General features: G+C 40.1%; 1 protein-coding gene across 1 annotated transcript; it reads right to left on the bottom strand.

The window, feature by feature from the left end:
- Positions 1-2,711: 2,711 nt before the first annotated feature.
- SF3B5 (splicing factor 3b subunit 5) lies at positions 2,712-3,272 on the bottom strand. The gene has a single exon (XM_005489189.4). It carries the CDS (start codon positions 3,131-3,133, stop codon positions 2,873-2,875), a length of 261 nt encoding a protein of 86 aa, XP_005489246.1. The 5' UTR covers positions 3,134-3,272; the 3' UTR covers positions 2,712-2,872.
- Between the last annotated feature and the right edge of the window lie 19,487 nt (positions 3,273-22,759).

The following is a 22,759-nucleotide window of genomic DNA, read 5'->3' as shown; positions in this document are numbered from 1 at the left end:
AACTAAGTTCTTTGGGGCAATTAAGCTAGCAGCAGGGCAGTAGAAAGTGCACAGAGCATGCATTTGTGGATGTACTATAACAACAGTACTAAAATTAAATACTGCATGATTAAATTTTAACAACCAAAAAACCTCTTTTTGTGCCATGAAAGCAAATAGGTCTTGTGAGGGGAGGGGAAGTATGATGTTTGTGTTCTTTTTTTTTTTTAATTTTATTGCAAAAAAATCTATGGAGTTAGTGGTACATTACAGAACCAATGGAGCTCCAATGAGGATTCAGAAACCACTTGTGCTGGTTGTGCATGAATTGATTTGTGGTGAAGAGGGGAAAAGTCAGTGTTGCTTAAAATAGCTCATCTTTTAAAAGGAATGTGCTGAAGTAAAATCCAGAGTCTAAAACAGACTACAAATGTTATCACCTATGAAAGTTTAATTTATATACAAATGATCTTAAAAAAGCAACTGGGTTTTATGCTGAACATGACTAAAATGAAAGAATTGGCCCAAGGTTTACAGTTTGCAGAAAGAAGCTCACTAGTGCAATTGCTGCTCTGTGCCAATGTTAACTACTCTACTGCTACCATTCTGATAAATCATAAAATAAACAAAAAGATCAAGGTATTCCGAGCAATAGTGATGGGATTGTGCTAGGATTCCCATGCTGTTCTATTCACCCATTGTGAAAAAAGGTGTAACACACACTTGGAACCTTAGAATTACCTCACTGAAAAAAGCTAATGACTTTTTTCTATTGGAAAGCTTTATCAGCTTTTTTAAGTATCCAGCCGGGTTTTTTTTTCATTAAAAGCCATATTGCTTGGATGTAAAAAGAACATAATGCAAATATCAAGCCAATTTATAAGCAGTATCTGTCATCTTTCAATCAGGATAGAGATAAAAATCAGGTGCATCCCAATAGAGTAGGTAAGTCTGTTCTTTGTAGGGTTTACCCTTTTCAGTAAAAAAATGTAAAAGAATTCACTGCCTTTGTTGGTTTTTAAAATGCTCTGGGATTTAGGAAAAATACCATAGTCCAGAAACAAATTCTTCAGTGTCTCCCAATCCACTTCAAGTTTATCTAGAATTCTTAGGAATTACAGCTTTCCTTTCATTTTCTCAATTTCTTAAGGAAGTGTTTATAATGTTTCATAATAATTACTTAGTACAGACACTAAAAACATCTCATGCTAAAACAGAGGTATGTGCCTAACTGGGATCCCAGCAAGTATAACGAGAAGAACAAGCAAGTTCATTCACCACAGCCCTTGTCCCTGAGGGCTGCTTGGCCCTTACACTGAAGAGTTGGCCTGGAACAGCATTAATCTTTACTTATGTGTCACATATTTGTTGCTCACATTTTAAAATGTACTGAGAATATCCACAGGTAGAGCTAATTGTTAGTTTATCATACGGGAAATCTCCTGTGAAATAGCTTCTAGTTGTAATTTATGCAGGAGAGATTAAACTGCATGCATGCACCAACTGCCCGATGGCTGCCAAGTGAGGAGATGCTGTATGGAAGGCAAGGTTCTAAGATTTGGTGAGAGCAGACTTTTAACAAGAGCTGCCAAACCGAACGGGAAACTTGCTTTATTTAGCTGCAAATTTTGCCCAATCATTTCAAGACTGCCTTGCACACCTATGCCTAAGCACTTGAACTCAACTTACAGAAAACTTTCAGCCACTACGTGAGGAACAGTTGCTCTTCAAATTACCTGCACCAGTTTGCAGGCAAATTAAGAACCAGTTTTCTAAATATTCCCCTTATTTACTGTAAACTGAAGTAGTTCCCCACAGAACTTGCAGGTAAAATGTCTTTCTGATCACTTCACCCATGCCCTCATTTATTGTGCGCAACAAAGTTTGAAAGATGCCATCTCTGAATTTTCTAGAAGATGGATGTACTGACTCGAGATTGCCAATTTCACAAAATAATCACTGATAAGCTTGGAGAGTGTCTTAATAGGACCACAAAATGCTGGACTTTCCCCTCCAATGGTAATACAAACAAACATGACAGAAATAAGAACATTTTATTTCTTCAAGAAATATATCTCACAGTTTTGGGCTGAGGTCTTTCCTAGAACTCAAACTTTACTTTTACTGCAAGTGAACAGAAAGCCTATTTTAAGTGATAAATCAGAATCAACAACTGTTCAGTATGCAATCTGATCTGTGTCACCTCGAAGCACTTTACTTCTAAGTAGTAGTGAATAACCCTTATATTCTTATTCCATATTAAAAAAGCCTAACCCAATATTAGTATCTTTGTTTGATATAAGGTAGAAAAAACTTGAACGCTAGGTTAGTAGCAAGCATATGGGGGGGAAAAAAGTAGCTAATTTGTATCAGAAAGAATCGATGTTTGAAAAAACTCAAAAGTACAGGAAAGACAAATACGAGGCAAGAAAACAGTGTTTAGAGAAAAGCCATTTTGGAATTTTTAAGTACTAGAGGAACTGACTTATGCTACACCACAAACCACCTCACGTACTATTGCTACCAAGAAATCAAACCCTTTGAGTACTAACAAAGTTCCCCTCTCCCACCACCCCAAAACTGAGTTTTGTAAGGAAGCATTAAATCCGTCCGGTCGGGAAAATGCTGTCTAGGAGCATCCGAGACTTTCACCTCGGAAGGTTGCACTGAAACGCTCAACACCGAGTGCCAGCACTCTGGGAACAAAAAGCAGGCACTAGGAAACTACCAAATCAAACATTAGGAATGCCCAGGAAGCTTTATTATATTCCACGTGAAAAAAGGAGCACTACTGCACAGTCAGAGTCTGGAAGCAGGCATTTTGCGAGGCTTCTCCCGGCCAGTCCTTGGCGGGAACCACACGGGACAGAGGGCCGGCACAGCAGGACGGAGCTCAGGACTCGTCGGGCTTGTCAGCGGGCGGCCCGCAGGGCTGCAGCATCTTCTCCATCAGGTTGAAGCGGACGCGCGCCTTGCTCTCGTTCTCGGCGATGGCGAAGTAGTTGAGCAGGTCGAAGTGGCCCATGTAGGAGCAGTACGAGTCGCGGTGCTGGTTCACCAGCCACTCCCACTTGGTGGTGTCGGCGTGCCCCGTGCCGATGTACTTGGACTGCAGGTGCTCTAGCTGGCTGTGGATGGTGTAGCGGTCCGTCATGGCGAGGCGGGCGGGCGGAGCGCGGGAGGGCGGGCGGCGGAGACCGGCCTGGGCGGCGGGGAAGGGCCTGGGCGGCGGGGACGGCTCTCGGCGCCGGGAGCTTTTCCGGCGGGCGCAGCGGCGCTTCCCGCCGCTTTTCCTGCCGCAGCGCCCGACGGGAGCGCGCCGGGAAGGGCCTGCCGGGAGTTGTAGTCTTCTCTCCGCCCCGCCTAAGGGGGGCAAGCCCTGGCATAAGTAAATATTGATACCGTAATAAAATCGTTTACTCTCGGTCCGGGCACGTCAGTCGGCTAGCACATAGTAAGGCAGATGGTAGTTACAAGGCCGGGCCGGCATGTGTAACCCAGGGTTATTTTAAAGCGCGTACGTGAGGGCTGAGGAGCGGCTCCAGCTCCGATTTCGTACTCGGAGCACGGGCGCGGGGCTGCGCCTCAGGCTGAGGCAGATGCTCAGCTGAGCCTCGGTGTAAAGCCTCGAGCCTCCCGTCGATTTGTAAAGCAAAGATACGGCTTTGATAGTGATCAATCCACCTGGAATCCAAGGGACGTGCACTGTCAAATCTGGCTAAGAAATGCCCTCGTAGGTGGATCGTGGGGAACAATTCTCTCCTGCCAGGGAGTGTCAGAAAACAGGAAGGCAAAGCCCTGGGCTCAGGCTTCGGGGCACAGCTTATCCCAGCTCCTGACACTGGCTCTGTATAAACCGCAACTCGCTGCTGCTTCCCAAACAAGCGACATGGGAAGCCTGGCTCCGGAAAAAAACCACAAAAACCCCACAAAACCAGCCAGGAGGTGCCAAGAACAGCACAGCACACCCTTTCATTAGCCCTTTGCTTGGTGAGAGGGCAATGCGCCACTTTCTGCGGTCACTCTCGCACAAGTCCATGTAGACAAGGGCTGAAGAGGGCACAGCATTTGCAAGTCCTCCCAAATAAGAAGTTTGGTGAGGTTACTTCTGCTACATAGAGCTGAGGAAAGTCCTGTATGTCCCATTCCTGTTCCTTTGTAAGTTGAAGAGCTCTGAGTTTATCTTCCCCAAATGGGCTGAGCAGGGTCAGGGGATTTAAGTCAAAATTAAATACTAATGTTGAAAAATATTTTTTACAGTGCAGCTAGTATTTTATGTGAATATTAAACTCACAAGCAGCTATAAAACCCACAGAAAATATAACTTGTGTTGCCTATCTTCTTTTGGTCAAAGTCAAGCTTGAAATAAATTTTGTCATCCACCAAAATAGTTTTTGCCAGCTCTGTTCGAGAGCTTACATAATGTTAAGTTTAAAATGCATTAAATGATTCATGCTTCCATATGCTAGTAGTGTTTTTAATTATTTGTTTTAAAATACACACATTGCCACAAATTTTTCAATAGGACACTGAGCTATTTCTTCCTGCCCTTGTAAATGCCCTGTAGTCAAAAAGAAATCCACAAAAATGTTGTGTGAAAACCCAGCTGATCCTATGCCCCTTGTTTAAAAGTGAGCATCTTATAAAACCAAGGCCATATAAAGCAATGTAAAAACAATGTTATGTTCTCAAGTGCTCCTTGCCCTTCAGTGCAAAGAACTAAATGAGGACTATAATTTTTTAGTTTTGTTATTTTTATGAGAGTCTGTTGAGTCATTCCTACCAAGGCTTACTTCGCTGGAAGCAGATTACAGAGCTGGATACAGCAGCTGCATTCTGTGGTTGCTTTCAGAGAGACCAGGAGAGGAAAAATAAACAAACATGATACTTTAGGAGTTTCTATGTATGCTGGCATTCAGAAAGAGCAAAAAAAGACATATTCTCAATCAGAGAGAGCTTTCATTTCTTTTTTAAATGGCATCTTTCTAAAGAGTGGGATAGCAAGAAGAATGCTAGCTTTTAATAGATGTTCTACGCCAACACAGTGACACACAGGGCTGCCCTCACAGCTGTTTTGAAGTTAGTTATCCTCTTGGAAACTCTAAACCAGGAGATGAATTGATTAAAATAGTCTTTGGAGCAGAAAAAAATCCCAGAAACTTATCCATCTCTTGCAGATGTTGCAGTTTCTAGGAGTAAAATCTGCATTAAATCAAACAGGTGTAATAGTTCTCATTTTAAAACAACAACAACAGCAATAACAACAACAAAGCAACAGCAACAAACAAAACTAAAAACAGCAACAAAACCAAAACGAAGCACAACAAACCCCCAGCCAAATAAAACAATGAAACAACAATAAAAACCCAACTAGCCAAAACCAACCAACCAACCAAAAAACCCCAAACCTCACGGGGAAGTGTGATATTTTCAGCCAGTTTGTTACTGGGCCAGATTAAAATGCTGCATTCAGGCATCCAGAGCTCTGGGAAAACACACCAAAACTTCATATTGGCTTTGGTCAAAAACCTCTGAGACTGCCAGACAAGCTTACCAACTGAAGGAAGAAAAAATAGGTAGTAAAATTTCCAGCTGAAAGATGAGCAACAATTATTTACAAGTAATTTCTTAACTTCAATTTCACTCTAAAAAGTTTTATCTGCTAACTTTCAATAATTATATTAAATTATATTCACTTTCCCTTCATTTCTTGTTCTATACAAAAATAAAATCTTCTTTTTCTTGTTAGGTCTATTTTTTACAAAATTAATGTCTGCACTAGGGCACTTTCATTACAAGTTTAGAGGAATACTAAATGAGTGGGAGAAAGGAGATACAGATATATATAGAGAGAATTATTACTCAGTGGTAATGTGCTTGTATGACTAGGATTCCTGAAAAGTCACATTTTCAGATATGTCAAGGTTTTTGTACTGAATACCACTAAATATCATTATCAGAATATACAATAATGGATGCTTACTTATGGAAATCACAGAAATGTGTTGATTTTAGTGCTGAAATTATCCGTTTGCAGAGTAACACTGTATCTCTTCAAGCCAGGTTTCAAAAGGTGGAGACGCTGGGAGGCCGTAAGAGCTGGAATTGCAGAGGCCACTGGGTGTCAGGGTTGGACCTGCAAAAATTCTTCTTCCATAAAAACGGAATGGTTGGATGCACCTCCGAAATGTAGAGGAAAAAGGGTAGAGGGGGCTGCTGGACCAAGAAAGACAGTGTCAGTGGCTGCCCAGTGCAAGATACAAACAAATTTTTGAATTCCCTACTGATTTTCTGGGTGGAAGTGTGAAGACATAAATACCCTGCAAACAAGATGATGTGACAATCAAAATAGATAAAACCAGCACACACCCGGAAGATGATAAAATCGGGAGGACTGCCTTTTTTTTTTCCCCAGAAATTCCTCTATTCTTCATTATATTGATTTGTCCTACAACTACAGTGACAAAAAAACCCCTGAGATTGCATTAGCCTGGCAAGAATGATGCTGGAATTTAAATAATGATAAAAACCTATTGTCTATGTGGCATGTGATTTTTTTTTCTTAAGTATATATTTCATTAAAAATACGTTGCTTCTGCTAAAACAGGGTTCTTAGATAATTTTTTACAGATGTCACATTACCACTTAGCAATTTAATACTTGAAAAGTTACATTTTTCTAATTGCCTGTTTGGGGTTTTTTTCCTCAGTTTTCCCATGCTATCACATGAACTGCAATGCAGTTTCTCAAATGTTGTTATACCTATGAACATTATCAGCCTCAGAAATCTCTTATTTTGACCCTGAAAGAGATGGAAGACAATTTTGCTGCTTTTCTCAAAGATCCTTTAAAAAATGTTTTTCACACACAAGCCTCTTCTTCCACCTTGTTTTATGCAAACTTCTCTGATTTCTTTCTTTGCCTTGTAGTCAGAATCATGATTTTGCTGCAGGGTAAGAATTTGCCATCACACTGCAGCCACCCACAGCCTTTGGGCTGCTTCTGGGACAGAGGAAACCCAGTCCTTGCAAGCATGGTTAAGTTTCAAACTTTCTTCTACTATTAGAAACTATGTTTTGTTATTGATTTGATTTTATAGTGTGCAAATACTCCAAAATCTAAATGCTCTTTTAGGGTTGCATGGCTGATTCTCTGCCAAAACTATAGATTGGAAGAATGTGGAGTAAAAAATCAGGAAAGAAATACTGAGTATCCCACAATTGAAGCCACACCCTTTATGCTGCCCTGTATCAATGTAATCAGTCATAATATGTTGAATCAGACTGCAGCTGGAGAAATTCACTCCTGAAGAACTGCCAAACTGAAACCTGTGACCTGCACTAACAGTGTCTTGCCTAGGAGCAGCTTAGGGATCACAGAGAATGGGCCTTGGAGCTTCACACTCCATCAGCTGCTTGTGAACATCACTGTGATGCTCTAGACATTCTGTATGGGCCTGAAAAACAGCTGTGTGCCTTAGGGGCACAGCATAATTGAATAGCTTAGTTTGGGTGCCACTGAGCACTTCCTAGCAAGGTGCAGGAGCACCCTAAAAGCAGAGAGGCAGTAGGGGTCACTAGCACAGTGCTTACAGATGAGACACTGAAATAATGTGGTGATCTGAGAAATGTGTGGAGGGAGATGGAGCACAGTGGAAGCCTGGCAGAGGCAGCTCTCACTTGCTGTTTGGAGGGAAGTTCTTTATTCCAAAGCCATCACTTTAAAAATAAAAGTCTGTCCAGTAATGTAATTAGTTACCTCTTCAGGCTAAAAATAGAGCCAGTAATAGTCTGCCAGGTGAGTTGAAACTACTTGTGTCCATATACATTTTTGTAATGGGAAAGGTTTGTTCTTGGCATGCATTTGAAAACCAAATGAAGTAATAAGAGTAAACACATCAAAACTGGGGAAGACTACAGCACTCTCCAAGAAGCAGCTGTATTCTGCCCATTTTCTTTGCATGTCTTTTCTTCATTCACTCCAGATAAACTGCCACAGCTAATACAGCTATTAATTGAGTTCAATAAGGTATACAAAAGTAGCAGTGATGAAAGGCACATGTTTAAATAGGCCAATATTTTGAATATTAGAAATGTACACAAATTTAAATTAGAAGAAATTGATTTGGACATTGAGTAGCTCTGTGTATCATATCAATGTATGTTTTCTGTGTGCAAGAAAGAGTAAGGACAGAGGAAGTGACTTTCCTTTTTTTTAAGTCTGACTTGATGCTTAATGCAGCTGTTTCTTTTTTTATCTGCCACATAATTCTCACGTTTTAAAAATACTAATTTCTTCAGAACAGTGCTTAAAAGTGTTCTGTACAGAGATGCCCATCTGTAGCCAGTCTTTTCTCTCTCCTGCTTTCCCCATCACACATAGTGCACAAGTATTCATCATTTCACCTCCATCTCTGCAGTAAGCACAGAGGACATTGGTGTCATCACCCTTATCTAGACATAAAATCCATCATCTGTTTTGTGCACAAGGGCAGCTCATCTGCTACTGCACAGCAAGTCAGTTCATAAAAGTAAAAAATAAGATCAGGAGAAGCATGGAGCTGTTGATATTAATGAGTCACCAGCCTGCCTATTTGGTATGTGTTGTACTAATTCATGTGAAATTTCAGACAGTGGATTGCTTGTGGGACAAACAGCAAAGGAGAGAAGGGGCAGCAATGAATATTTAGGATATTAGAATCACTGCAGGGGGAAGAAAATAACATCCCTTCCATGCATCTCTAGGAAATAGGACACCAGTCACCACCAGTTCACCACAGAATTATAGAATCAAGTTTAAGCCCAGCCTTCTTCAGTTAAAGGCCTTTTCCCCTTGTCCTATCACCACATACCCTGCTAAAAAGTCCTTCTCCAGCCTTCTTGTAAGTCCCCTTTAGGTACTGGAAGGCTGTTATATAAACCAGTTGTTTCTCAACCTGGGTTGGGAACTTCCTCATTTGAAATAAAAAAATTACATAAACCTCTTGCATTTACTGTGAAAGTAAAGCTCTCACTAATAAAATGATGCAACATATCTCACCTTCAGCTTTATCTGAGTATTGCTGTTTATTACTTTCAAGGCAAATAGAACATAATTTTTCATAACACCAAGCACTGTAGACAAATTATGTTCAAATCACAACTCCTAGTAACTCATAATAAATATCTTTTTGATTGCTTGTTTCATTATTGGGAACGTCTTACTCATTTCAAGCTGAAAATTGCTTAAATTACTAGATCCTCCTCAGAGTGTAGAGACTTGGCAAGGAATAAGCCTCTGGAAGCAAGGTATTTATAGTCAGGACTGGGCAATGTTAGTAATGTGTGATGATAACAATCCCATCTATACATTTTGGAATGTGATTTGAGAGCTTGAAGGAGAGTTGCTGATTTTGGAAAGCAAACATTTAAGGAGTACAGCAAAAAGATGTTATCGCTTTAGACTGTAATATTTCTTCCCACCTCCTCACAACCATGCAGATTAAGAAACCTTGAAACCAACTTGAGTAAAAATCATGCGAACCTGGACATTTTAAAATAAGCTTTCAAATAAGTGATTTCTTTTGCTGTTGTTTTTAAGTAGCATGTATGGTTTGCTCTCTTTTTTTTTTCTTTTTGCATTTTGAGCTTCTGTATTTCACTTTGTATTTGCTCTTTTCCATAAATGTTTGAAAGTAGTTATTTTTATGTTTGAAGGTACCTAATTTTAGAAGATTAGAGCTGAAATGTTCACATACATGATTGCAGTGAAAGAGGCTTTAAGAAAAGCACTGTGCAAACTGCTGGTACTGGGGTTGTAATCTAGAGCCCCGACAGGATGTGTGTAGATTGTGTCAATGACGAATAGCTCACGTCTCTCAGAATAGCTGCTGTGAAGCACAGATGATCTGGTATCCACGTACAGCTGTGTACTGCAGCCCATTTGTGGAAAAGCCTTCAGTATGAAATACAAGCATTTGAAAACCATAGCTGTCTGTTCCCATTTCTCTATCTTTTTCAGCCTTTTGTAACTTAACAAAAGTTAAGTTACTTGGCTCCTCTTGGCTAAGGCGTTCTCCTGCAGTGTTTGCACTCACCCAATGGGGCCTTGTTCACAGCCTCGTGGTGCTGTTGTTACATCAACTCTCGTGGCTGTTTGTGATATTCAGCTCTGGTGAATAAAGACATGGTTTTGAACATGATTAATGGGATATATTTTTAACAGGCAGAGAAAGAGAAGTGCAGTCTCTCTAGTGGGTTCTTCACTTTAAGCTCCAAATACAGTCTTCTGCCTGTAGATTTAAGGACTTAGACTTACGTTAGGTATTTCAAGTGCTAAAACCATTGGCAGCAGTTGTTTATACTTGGCACCTCAAAAGCATCAAGCCTGAAGGGTAAGGAAATCTTATTGTTGGTGCCAGCAAAAAGTCAGCATTTAGGGAACAGGTTGGGGCAGAGATTCCCATACCAATGTGTGCATGAATCTGTGACTGCTTCTAGCTGTCATAACACCTTGTCACACTCAAACATGTAGGAAATTATTTGCAAACCTTGAAAAAATGTCAAAGATGATTAAAGATTAATTATCAACTACATTTGCAATTATGGCAAGTTGTCAGGTGATTTTTATTAGTAAGGGATGAATACACAACAGAAAACACTATCAGGAAAAAAAATCTAATTTCTTTCTTTTAGTTAAAGGGCCATGAACACTGGTCAGTGTAATCCCATGACAGCTTTTCTCTCCCCCATTCAATAAGTTCCTTGTGTGAAGATGAGCTGCAAATTATTCTCCGATAAAATATGTTTTTTCTATCTCATATAGGTAAAAAAGGCTCTACAATCTTTTTCATACCGTATCTGACTGCTGAATTTATCAGTGTGAAAAGAGCTGCTCTGAGTGACTCAGCTGCAGAACAGATTTGTCTTGTCATTGGAGAGCAGACTTGTATAGCTGCTGAGTCATAAACTGGCTTGTATAACTGGAAGGGTAAAACAAGCTTGTCTAGTGACTCAGTTTGTAATTTGATCCTCCTCTCATTCCCAAAGGCACATGCACCTGTATTTTGAAACTGCTGGGATCGTTAATTACAGTTTGAATCATTTCAGTGGTACCCATGGAATGTTTCCTTCCAATACACTCTGCTGTTCAATTCTTCTCCCATAACCCATGGGATGTGGCCAAATGCTTCTTCCTTCACAGAGGGGGAAAAAAATATTTGTATTTTCCTTCACTACTAAAACCCATCATCATTATGATCCTAACAGATCTTCCAGTGGAGCTTAAATCAAAAAAGCAGCACCTGTACTTTCACCTTTTTTAGGGGACTATTATTACTCCATTTGAAAGACTATTTTCAATAGTAAGTTAGGTTTAGGAAATAAGGTCGATCTTTTATGTGTGTATAGAATTCCAAAATGTTGGCTAAGAAATCATAAACCAAAATCTTCCTCTATGTGTAGGTACCTTATTTTGACTTGCTGTTTGTGGAAGAAGAAAATGGTGTTTTAGCTAAGAATATTTTATGCTCAGGAGTAATTAGAAAAAATCTTTGCATTGAGATTTGTTTGCCTGATTTAAGAAAAAGCTAGCCTTAAATCTAGAGGGAAAAGAAAACAAAACATTCAGGGCAGTCATCTGCTTTATGGATGTCATTGTTTCCTTTATAAAACATATTAGAAAGTGCAGTAGCCTTTCTTCTGAGAACTGTATAGTACCCTACAAGCACTAGCTCTTGATGACCATACTAAGAAAAGGAAATACTGTTCTAATCAAATAGATGAGGATGTTGAGACAGGCAATGAAATCCTGGGCCAGGCACCCCACGCTGACCTGGTGTCAGGGCAGGCTCCTTGGTGGTACTGCACTGTGCCCATCACCCAGCTCTGCTCCAGCTCTCCATGAAGGGTTTTCACTGACTCAGCTCAGCTCAGCAGAGCACAGCACATCACCTCTGGGTGAGACTTGTTTATGACTGTATTGGTTTGATTTAGGCAAATGAGCCCTTTGGAAAATTTTATTGTCAGTTAGGTTTCTGTTTCCTCCTACGAACTCAAGTAGAGTCTGAACTGAGCCCACATTCACGCTGACACATTTCTCACCCTTCTCACCCTGTGCTGAGGAGCCCCTCTGAAAGCTGCATTTTGATTTGCATGCAGAAACAGTCATATTATTAAATACAACAAGCTCTACCATGTTTGTAGCAAAGCTGAAAATTTCCACTTTTTTACAAAATGAAAGTGAAATTCTGTTTGCCTAGGATGAGCTGGAGGGAGGTGGGGATGAATCTGAATACACTTTTAAATTGCTTTGACCAATATGTTCCCTACAAACAACTTGTGCATTGACCCTGATGATACCTTTTCAGCTGTTTGAATGATTGAATGCAACCTTCATCTCAGAAATCCTGCAGCTGTTGGTTATGAGGGAGCTGTCTGAAGACACAGGTCACCTTCAACCTCTTTTTAGTTTTCTCCTGAACAGTATTAATGGCTTGTAAAAGAAATAGCCTTTGGGTTTAGACAGACCTTTTGTAGTATGTAGGTTTCTTCTAAGAAAAGTACTCTTATAAAGGTACACTAGCACAAAACATTTCTTACAGATGTGAGGTACTATTGGGTTTGAATTACTCTGTCTGTGTCTGGGTGTGAACCCCTACTTCCCCAAGGTTTGGGGCATCAGAGTTGGGATTCTTGGATCAGCTCATTAGAAAGATGAGATACTAACAAGTCTGGTTGTGATTTGCAATTGTGTAAATATCTGAGTTGTGGGGGCTTGTTCGTGCTTGTCTCTAGGATCTGGGAAGCATTTTATTTAAAAAAAAAAAGTTTTAACTGCCAAAGGCAGCTGCCAGAACATTTATATAATACATTTCATTTTGCTTTCTGGTACTTGTCTTCAGGGCATTAGCTAGAGGACACATTTGGTCTATTCACTCATCTGGATACATAATTCCTATCATGGATTCATAGAATGGTTTGGGTTGGAAGGGGCCTTAAAGATAATTCAGTTCTAACCCACCAGCCATGGGCAGGACAGCTTTCACTACACCAGGCTGCTCAAAGCCCCATCCAACTGGATCCAACCCATCCAACAGTTCCAGGGATGGGAACTCTACAACTTCTCTGGGCAACCTGTTCCATTGCCCCACCAACCCCACAGCAAAGGATTTCTTCTTAATATCTAATCTAAACCTATGCTCTTTCAGATTAAAGCCATTTCCTCTTTTCCTATCACTACATAGCCTTATGAAATGTTTGATTCTCCTCTATACCAGAAACAAAACAACCCACTGTCTATCCTCCATGTTATGATTCCTGTAGTTTATAATACTGGGCCTGCCTCATTTGATGCCATGTTCAAACTTCCACTGACTTCACTGAAAGCAGAACTTGGCAATTATTTTTAACTGGTATAGACTCATTAAATATCCAACCGTTTTTTCCACATTATCTGAATAACATTCAAACATAAAGAATTATTGAAGGGAGAGAATTATTTAAGTAGAAAGATGGCTGTACAGAGACAAGCCTTTAGAGAAACAAAATATCTGTAAGAAAAAAGCAGAGACATGAAAAGACATGTAATCTTTTCATGAAAAGAGAGAACTAGCACTCAGGGGATTTGGATGCAACTTCTAGTTAGATCAAGACTTGCTGTACACCTCTAGGCATTTTGACACTTTCTGTGATTTCTTTCCCATCTATAATACATGGGGAGCAATACACACAGCAGTATTTTAAAGTAATTGCTTGCAAATTGGTTTAGAGAGCCTCAAGTAGAGCATACTTTATAAATGTAATGCAATATTATTATTGTTGTCACATAAAAACCTAGCTTAGTCCATCAATTTAGTTGTCACCAAAGCCACATGGATGGCAGGGTTTCTAACGTTACTTGGAAAATCATCTTTCAAGTCTGATGTTGTCCTTCAACAACTGGCACACCTATCTCCTTTCATCTTCCCGGAATAAGATTCTGAAAATTTCCATGTAGTACAGGTTTGAAGACTGATGGGCATATTACTGTGTGTGTAAAAGAATTTGGAGTGTGCTTTTCAGTGTCTAATCAATCCCTCTTATCACTTGAAATATAGTGCAAACACGTGTTACACTGTGACGCTGCCTGCTACAGTTCTTTGCCCAAGTCTCAGAGAGCCTGGATACACCTCAGCACCTACTAATCCCATAAAAATTCTGCAGTGCTCCCTGTCAGGCCACCAGCTGAGGCCAGGAGAGTGTGTTTTATGTCTTGCACTGACAGACACGTGGGGAGATTGCTCTGCCCAGACACCTGAACAAAGACTGAGTTGTTTTCAAAGCAAGCTGCAAATGCTGTAACTGCAGATACATATCATTGGAAATAACAAATCTTGGGAAAATAAGTGGATCAGTAGCCAAGAAATGTAGGTGTGTTGCTGTGAGAACATCACCTATGAAGAGCTGGCTTTGCTGGAGGAGCTAATGAGCCTACCTGAGACACTGTTCATGCACTAACAGGCACGCACAGACAGCCTGGCTGTTCCTGCACTGAGGTGTGTAGGATGTGGGAATTTAAGGCTTCCTATTTAGAGGAATCTTTCAGCACCAAGATCTGACCTCTACAGCTGTGTATTTTGGACCACATTGGAATCACAGGTTAGGAGAGACATCAGGCAGTAATTTTGTCTAATCTCCTGCTCCAATCTCTCAGAGTCAACATTGATCTCTGTGCTTTGGCCAGATGGATCTTGAAAATCTCCAAGAATAGAGATTCCCCAACTTCTTCAGGCAATATCCTGTTCCAGTGCTTCACTGCCCTCATAATGTGGATTTTTCCTTTACTTCCTACTGGAATTTCATCCCAATTTATGAGCATTGTTTCTCATTCTCCTGCCATACACCTGGGTTGTATCAGTAATCTCTTCAGTACATTAAGGCTGCTGTTAGATCCACTAAATCTCTTCTTTTCTGGGCTAAACAAACACAGTTCCTTCAGCCTCTCCCTTCAGGTCACAGACTCCAAACCTGTGATCATCTTGGTGACTCTTTGCTGGACTCACTCAAGTTCATCTACATCCTCCTCATACTGGTAATCCAGATCTGTGACTTTCTTACAAAAATCAAGGAAAGGGAGCCAGAACTCTTCCTAAATGTATTTTCAGGCCATGCATTTCTATAACAGTAGGGAGGATCATTATTTTCTTGCTCTTTCCCAAGAGGAAGGAAAGTATAAGGCATCAGAGAGAACATTACTCAGATTTCCAAAGCTCACATCCATACACTCTGACTGACCAGAGTAGCTCCTCAGATTGGCTGTGATTTTGAATTGCAAAAGTAGTTAAGTTCTTATCTGTGAACCATAAGGGGCTAAATCCTATGTGGAGAATCCAGTCAGAGACAGAGGAATGGTGCCATGTGGGTAACAGAATAATCTCAAGAAAACTGTGTGTTTCAGGATGGATGGAGATGGAAATTTAGGCAATCTGTTATCCTAGTGCGTCTTGTGCCCACTCCTCCTCCATGTTCCCTACAGGGTTGAAAGGACTGCATAGCATCAATTGAATGGGTGACCTGACCCCTTTGAGGAATGAAGGGGAAGAAAAAATCCCTAAAGAGGGATTATCTTAAATGAAATTAATTTAACTGTCACTAAAGTTGCAGATATGGCAAGATTTCAAGCATCACTTGGAAAATTTTCTTGCCATGTCACAAAATAGAAACATTTTTCGTCATAAATTGATGTGCCTATCTCCTGTCATCTTCAGGTAGTGAGCATGTGGAAATTTGATGTGCAGGTATTCAGTGTTATTTGGAATGAAGTAAAGATTCACTTCTCTAGATGTATTCTAGATGTAGTACTGATTATTGGTGAACTTAAAATTGGCTGTTGTGTATTAATCACTATTTTTAAATTATTTTATATTAAATATTATATTAAATTAGCTTCAGTTATTAATTTTGTTTATCTGTTATTGAATTATTTTGTTATTTATACTTCATTTTAAATTCACCCCAAATTTGTACTTACAGCAATTGTATATGCTGTAGTTAACATTAAATATGGACAGTATTTAAAATCATTATTTATGTAGGATCTTCCCTTGCATAATTAAATGTGAGTTGGGTTTTCTTTCATTTATCAGGTTGTAAAAATTTATTCTGTAAGATGGAAACCATGTTTAACATCCTTGTAACATACAAGTGTAACACTATCAGTGTTGCCTCCCAGGTTTGTGGTGAAACCAATGGTTCCAAGCCATGCAGTGTAACACGTGTGGAGCATTGTTTTCTGTGCTTGTCCCCTGCCTGTGCCCCCTGCATTTCTGGAGAGGACTGCCTGCTGACCTTGGACAAGAAGCAAGGTTTATACAGTTAAGCACGGTACAAAGGCATAGTAGATGATGGGTATTTCCAGAATTTTCTTTCAGTTAAAAAAAAAAAAAAGTGTGAATTAACTTCTCAGGATTAAGAGAACAGTACCAGATTCTCCTTACAATATTTTTAGTATGATTTTTAATTGATTTTCTGTAATATGTAAAAATCTTACTATATCATTGCAACTGTTTATTATCTTAATAAAAATACTCACTTCCAATATTTGGCTTGAATTTTGGAGAACTGATTTATCCCCCTGAAGATGTAGTCTTATGTTTTACTGTATTTTAATTTTTTTTCTACAAATATATAGAATATATATAGAACATAGAATATATAAATGTTCTATAAATACCTTTGACATGTGTCAATAAGATTTAGAAAATCAGGCTAAAATAAGTTTGAGGAAGTCATTTAATCCACTCCCTACCTCAATTTAAAATCAGCCATACTTCAATTATTCCTAGGAGATACTTATCCAGCCAACAAGAGGCACAGCCAGGCAAAGTTGCATTGCTGAAGCTGAGACTACAAGGAAGAAATAAGAACTGAGCTTGTATGCACAGTGCAGTCCTCCTTCTCTGCCATAGCAGTACACAACCTACATAGAGATGTGACTTATAAAGTGTATACATATGTATATATATGTATGTACATATATATATATATATATATATATATATGTAAAACCCCTTTACAGACCACATAATTCTCTATATTGACAAACTGGGAGAGGCTGTGTGCTCTGTGTTGGTTCATCTGTTGGGACTTCCACATCACTTTGCTTACTCAGTTATGATTTTGACAATTGTTACAATTGTCAGCATCTCATGTTTTCAGAGATCCAGAAGTTAAAGGATATGTTTGACAGGGCCCCAGCTCCATCCTAATGGATGCACATTAAATTGATTGGAGGGTAATAGCTGCTGCTCATGGAAAGATGACTGTACCCCTTGGCTGCCACAGAGTCTCTCTCTCATCTCTTGCTGCCTCTGAGCATGGGGTCAGTTGAGGAGAGCTGGAAGTACCTGGGGCTCACCGAGGTGCCCAGAAGGTTTGGGCAGGTTTGATCTTTCTGTGAGTAACCACCAAGGCAGCTGCATCCATCAAAAGCTGGCAGCTGTATAAAAGCAGTGCAGGTACTCAGCTGCCCCTCTGCCTTACTCACTCCTCATATACCAAGATTCTCCCTGGCTGGGGTGAATGGGAGCACCCGTGGGCTCTCATGGCGTTGCTTGCAGCTCTCAGTGCCCCCAGAGCTTCCTGTCATTGCATTTCTTAACTGCAAGTTAAGAAGTGTGGCTGGGAGCAGCTGCCTCTCAGAATCCCAGGATACCTGCCACAGCCACCAGACAGGTTTCAAAGATAAAATATAAGCCTTCACTTTTCTTAGATAAGTTTTGCAAGGTGTTTGACAAATACCCTTCTACTTTGACAAGTGCCATTAATTTTAGGGCTTTTTTTTTTTTTTAGGCTAAATCATGCAAACATCAGCAGTGACTTGTTTCATTCCAAGGAAATCTGTCATGCTGTTACCGTGTCACGTACAATCTGCTTAGATACCATGTGCCTTGCCATTCACAGAGCATTCCAGGTAGCAATTGGTCATTACTGGGCTGTGAAATGAATTGCTCCCTGGCTGTGTATTCTTAAATGATCCCAAATAATTCTTCCCTCACCTTCAAATAAACAAAAAGCTTTTCTTTTTCTTCTCAGATGTGTAGCGTGTCACTACCATGCTACCCTTGGGAAGGTCTACCACAAGACATTTAGATCTAGCCACAAAGCCACCTGAAAGGTTTCCACATGTGCTGCATGCCTTCAGAAGAAGCCAGTCTGCATGGGACAGGAACTCCCTGTGCACTTTGGGCAGGCTCCCCATCACTTTCTGGATATTATATTGCTTGCTATTGAAAAGCACTGGCAGCATAAATAACATGGTCCATCTACATGGCTGTATAAAATTTATGTTCACACAATTCTAGGATAGAATTGTTTTATTTCATCAAAACTTGGTGAGTTTTAGAAAGCAACACCTTTTCAATGAATGACTAATATTAAAAGGATGGTCTAAAAAAGTTATAGAAATGTCCTCATTTTGCAATAGCTCTCTTTGTGAAGGTCTATTTACTGTTTGCCTCACCCTTCTAAGCCATCTCATGCTTCTAACCTCAGGGGGAAAAAAGCCCAACCATTTTTATTACTGCCCAGGTACTTCTGCCTTCATACCTAATATACAACCTGGCAATTTTCTGCTCAGAGAGTAGTGATGAGGGAAAAATAGAGCATGTATTTTTTATGAACTTGCCCGAGAATCTGCTGTTAGTGGGACTATACCCAAATCTGAGTGCCTGCTATGTGCCTTCCTCCCCTTGTATCCCTCTTGAATCACACAAAGATGTCCCTGTCTCTGCTCTGACAGGTTGCAAAGTGCTCCCTGTACTGCAGAAGTTAACTGATCTCAGTCTTTGGACAAGCAAATGTGCAGGAGAAAAAAATTATCTCACCCCTGTCTGATAACAGGAGTTAGAATACACACCTTTACTGAAGTACAGGAACAGGATTAGGTAAAACTTCTCATTAGGCCAACTGATGTGACCTATGGGCTATGCTCTTGCATTCAAAAGCTGTGACAGCAGCAGAGAAATCCAGTGGCTTACTTCATAATCAACCAAGCCTTCAGTTCCCAGAAATCAGTACTGTTCCGTTGGCTCCAGTTAACCATGCGTGTTTACATCCATCTGTGAAAGCATTTTGAATTTGTTCATTTGTTTGTTACTAGCTTCATAAAACATGCTGGCACCTGCCATCATCTCTGAAGTCAACAGAAGTCCCAGGGCTATTTCCCATGCATCCAATCTGGCATTTGATACAGCCCTAACTAGATTAAGAACTTGTGTTTGGGTAATGAACTTTCAGAGCCATACATGAGTGCCAAGTTGAGGTTCACAAGAAATTCAGGGGCAATACACCCAGGGCAGGCTTCACATGCCTTTGGGGCATAATTGGAGAAGAATGTTAAATCCTTTCCTAAATAAGCAAGAGAGAAGGCCCTGGCACAGGGCATCGTCTGACTCCACAGCAATTACATCTGCACAGCTTTCAGCACTTCATCCTTTGTAGCACTCCTCGTCCTTCCTAATGAAGGAGAGAAAAGAAAAGCAAAAAGAAAAACATCTGCAGGGCTCAGTACCTAGAGCACTATGTTATCCCTATGTAAATCCAAGTATCTCCATGGGTTTCAACAACGAATTAAGGTGGATTTAGCTACCTGTGGAGATACTTGGCTTCTGAATTCTTCTCAGCACTCCTCATGTAGCAAAGAAAAATCTCTCTACATCAGCAAGATTTATTGATGAAGTTGTTCTGTAACGTTAGTAGCTTTTGTGAGAGGTTACAATGAAATGTGAAAAGACAGAGCAGCAATGTTGGACATTTCTCAAGCTGGAAGTATCACAGCTGAAGACTCAGTTTCTCTGGTAAATGAATATAGTTAAAGAAATTTCTAGCTTCAATCTTTTGGTGTCTCCCTTCAACTCATATTGGCAATTGATAAATCATGTACTGTCAGAATGACTCTACTGATCCATGAGGTTAAAAAGAAAAAAGTGAATTGTCCAGGACCATGAATCATTACTTTGATTGAATCAATGTGAGCTAGCTTACATCAGATCTGATTTTACCTTAGAAGAGGCTCGTGTGTACTGCACATCCAGAAAAGTGTATGTGAATTTTATGTCTGAGAATTGGCTCCAGGATACACAACGGAACTGGTAGCAATTTGCTCTGGTTTTAGCTAAACGTTTCACAAGTGTTGGCACTACTACAACTTCATACTGAAACTAGTACAGATGTTATGGGCACAAACTGCTTTTCTGGAGATGGATAAGCTCCAGGAAAACTGGGCTCTGTGTCACCTGTATGTAAGTTGCCTGGTGAAAAAATTGGCATTACCCAGAGTTCCCAGATGCCCTGAGATGTTGGTCAATGGTAGCAAAGAGAAATCTACATGTCCACATAATTTCTAATTTCTTGGGCTTTGGAAGAAACTCAGTTTCCTGTCTGGAAATATCTTTAGAAGCATCACACACCAGAGCAGAAAGATGATGGGTCTCTCTCATGCAGTGAATTGTCCTTGAAATCAGACATATCCTCATGGTATTTTAACATACATGAGAGTCCAATTCATTTATATATTACTTTTCACTACACATTTATGAGAACTGAAAGTAATTATACCTGTCCTCTTTCTAGAGATGAGAGAACTGGAAGAAAACCTGGCTCATTCAAAGCAATCACTCAAGAACTAGGTCAGGATTAGAAATCTTTAAGGAAAAAAAAAATGCAACAGCTCTTCAGGAAAAAGAAAAAAGAACTGAAAGAGAGGCTTACTGTCTGCAGATGTATTGTACATTTATGTTGCCCAAACTCTTTTAGAAACTTGTGGGCATCCGTGATCCCAATACTAATGAGTTCTGCCTTTATCTATGTAAATTGAGTATTTACTTTCACTGGTAAACTACAAAGTGTTTATCTTATAATAAGAGATAGCAGAAAGTGAAAGAAAATTACCATGTTTCTTTTGTAGCTTGGTATGTAATGCTGCTCAGGACTCACAGGAGAATAAGATTACAACACTGAAAATTCTTTATCTCTTATTTTGGAAAATCATTTTCCTCTGTCTAATCTTTTCCATTATCAATTTACACTGTTCATGTTATTTCAGAAGAGATTGAAATGAGCACAATACCCAAAACAAGTGTCTTTGGTACATATGACGACAGAACAATCTTTTCATTTGACTCATCTGGTTCTGTTTCTTATAACACCATGCAAATGGACACCTTTTGTAAGATCTAGCAACATAATACACTCAAAAACTTCAGGACACTTGTTTGGCAATGGTGATTTTTTTTAGCTACCTATTTGTGTAGCTTAATTAGCAAAACTTTTATTAGAGTTTTGCACCTTTACCTCTAGTGGCAAAATCTGTAGAAATAATAAATTTCTCTCACTCTCCATTAGTTTCTAAGAAGACTAATATTTTAACAATATTGCTTCCTTGCCTGCTACTCAGCTACTGACATTTTTACTGAAGTCTCTCCCAAAGCAGGGGAGGCCTGACAGTCATCTCTTTGGTTTTCCATATCCTCCATATCCTGAATTACAGGTAAGATATTGGATGTTTCTAGATGAACATTTTGCTCTTGACAGGATCACCAGACACATCAATCAATGCACCCATAGCTTTGCCTGTGCTGCAACAGCAGCAGGTTAGTTTGTAATTGTTGTTCCATGCCGCACAAAGCCGCCTGTACCTTTGATTACCCATGACATTACATTAGCACCCAGCTCTGTTGCCAGCTCTCCTTCATTAACAACACCAAACAACACTAAAAGCTCATTTGTTCTCTGTGGTGCAGTGGCAAGGAGAAAACTGCCTGCCCACCAGTGGGGATGCTGCAGCTGGTCTCACAAAGCAGCAGCCTGGAAGAGAAAACCCACTCACAATTCAGTGTCTTCAGGTAGTTTTAGGGAACTGGTGAGACCCATGCACCTAAATTTGTCTCCAGCATCAAGGTCTAAGAGAAAAATCCCAGCAAAGTGCCCAGGGCAGTGCTGGATTTTTCAAGGTAGAAGAGCCTTTCTGTCAGGTATATTTTTAACTAACCTTTAACCATAAAACCTCAAATATTTTCCTTTTACTTATTTTTTTTTTCCTGACACAAAGACAGCATAGAAAATAAAGAGGGAGGAAGCTTCCTACATCTCTGCAATTGTCTCCATCATGACAGAATTTGTTCTCGGTCACGCAGGGTGGGATTGATGCAGTGTAAGAAATTTTGGAGCCTTATAACTGATGACTGCTTGGGAAAGCACAGTTGCTCTTTCAGCTACTTCTCAGCACCAGCAAAAAAATAACTTCTACATTTTAAAATTTTCAGATTCAGATTACATTCATGTTTTGTGATGAAAAGGAGAAAAAAAGTACACGTCCAAGATTTTCAAGAAAAACAAAAACTTCCCATCTCAGAAAGAGCTGAACAATCTCTATAACTACTTGTGTGGCTAATTAATGTGTATAATTACCATGTACCAAACATTGTGACACTAGAGTTTTGTTAGGTTTTATTCAGTTAGAATGATGGGGAAGCTGTTGGGTTTTTCCCCTCAGGAAGTCACAACGCAAAAAAGGACTTAATTTGACCCAAACTCTGAAGCATGACGCGAAGAGCGCATATCCCTCACACTAAGCAGAGGCAATTTGAATTACAGAATCACAGAGTCGGAAAGCCCCCGCTTGCCGGCGGGGAGGCGAGGACGAGAAAGGTCAGGGCAGGTCCGCGGGGACGATGGCGAAGCGACGGGCCAGCTCACGGTGCCTCCGTTTCCCGGCACCCACGGGACGGAGTTTCCCCGCGCCGGGCAGCGCCGCGAACCGCGCA

Source organism: Zonotrichia albicollis, chromosome 3, assembly GCF_047830755.1.
Source record: "Zonotrichia albicollis isolate bZonAlb1 chromosome 3, bZonAlb1.hap1, whole genome shotgun sequence".
Lineage (NCBI taxonomy): Eukaryota > Metazoa > Chordata > Aves > Passeriformes > Passerellidae > Zonotrichia > Zonotrichia albicollis.
Note: the sequence above shows the minus strand (reverse complement) of the source record. Positions and strands in the feature narration are given on the sequence as shown.

Bases quoted from the DNA above. Each gene is read 5' to 3' on its own strand.
- SF3B5 (XM_005489189.4), bottom strand. From the start codon at position 3,133: ATGACGGACCGCTACACCATCCACAGCCAGCTAGAGCACCTGCAGTCC.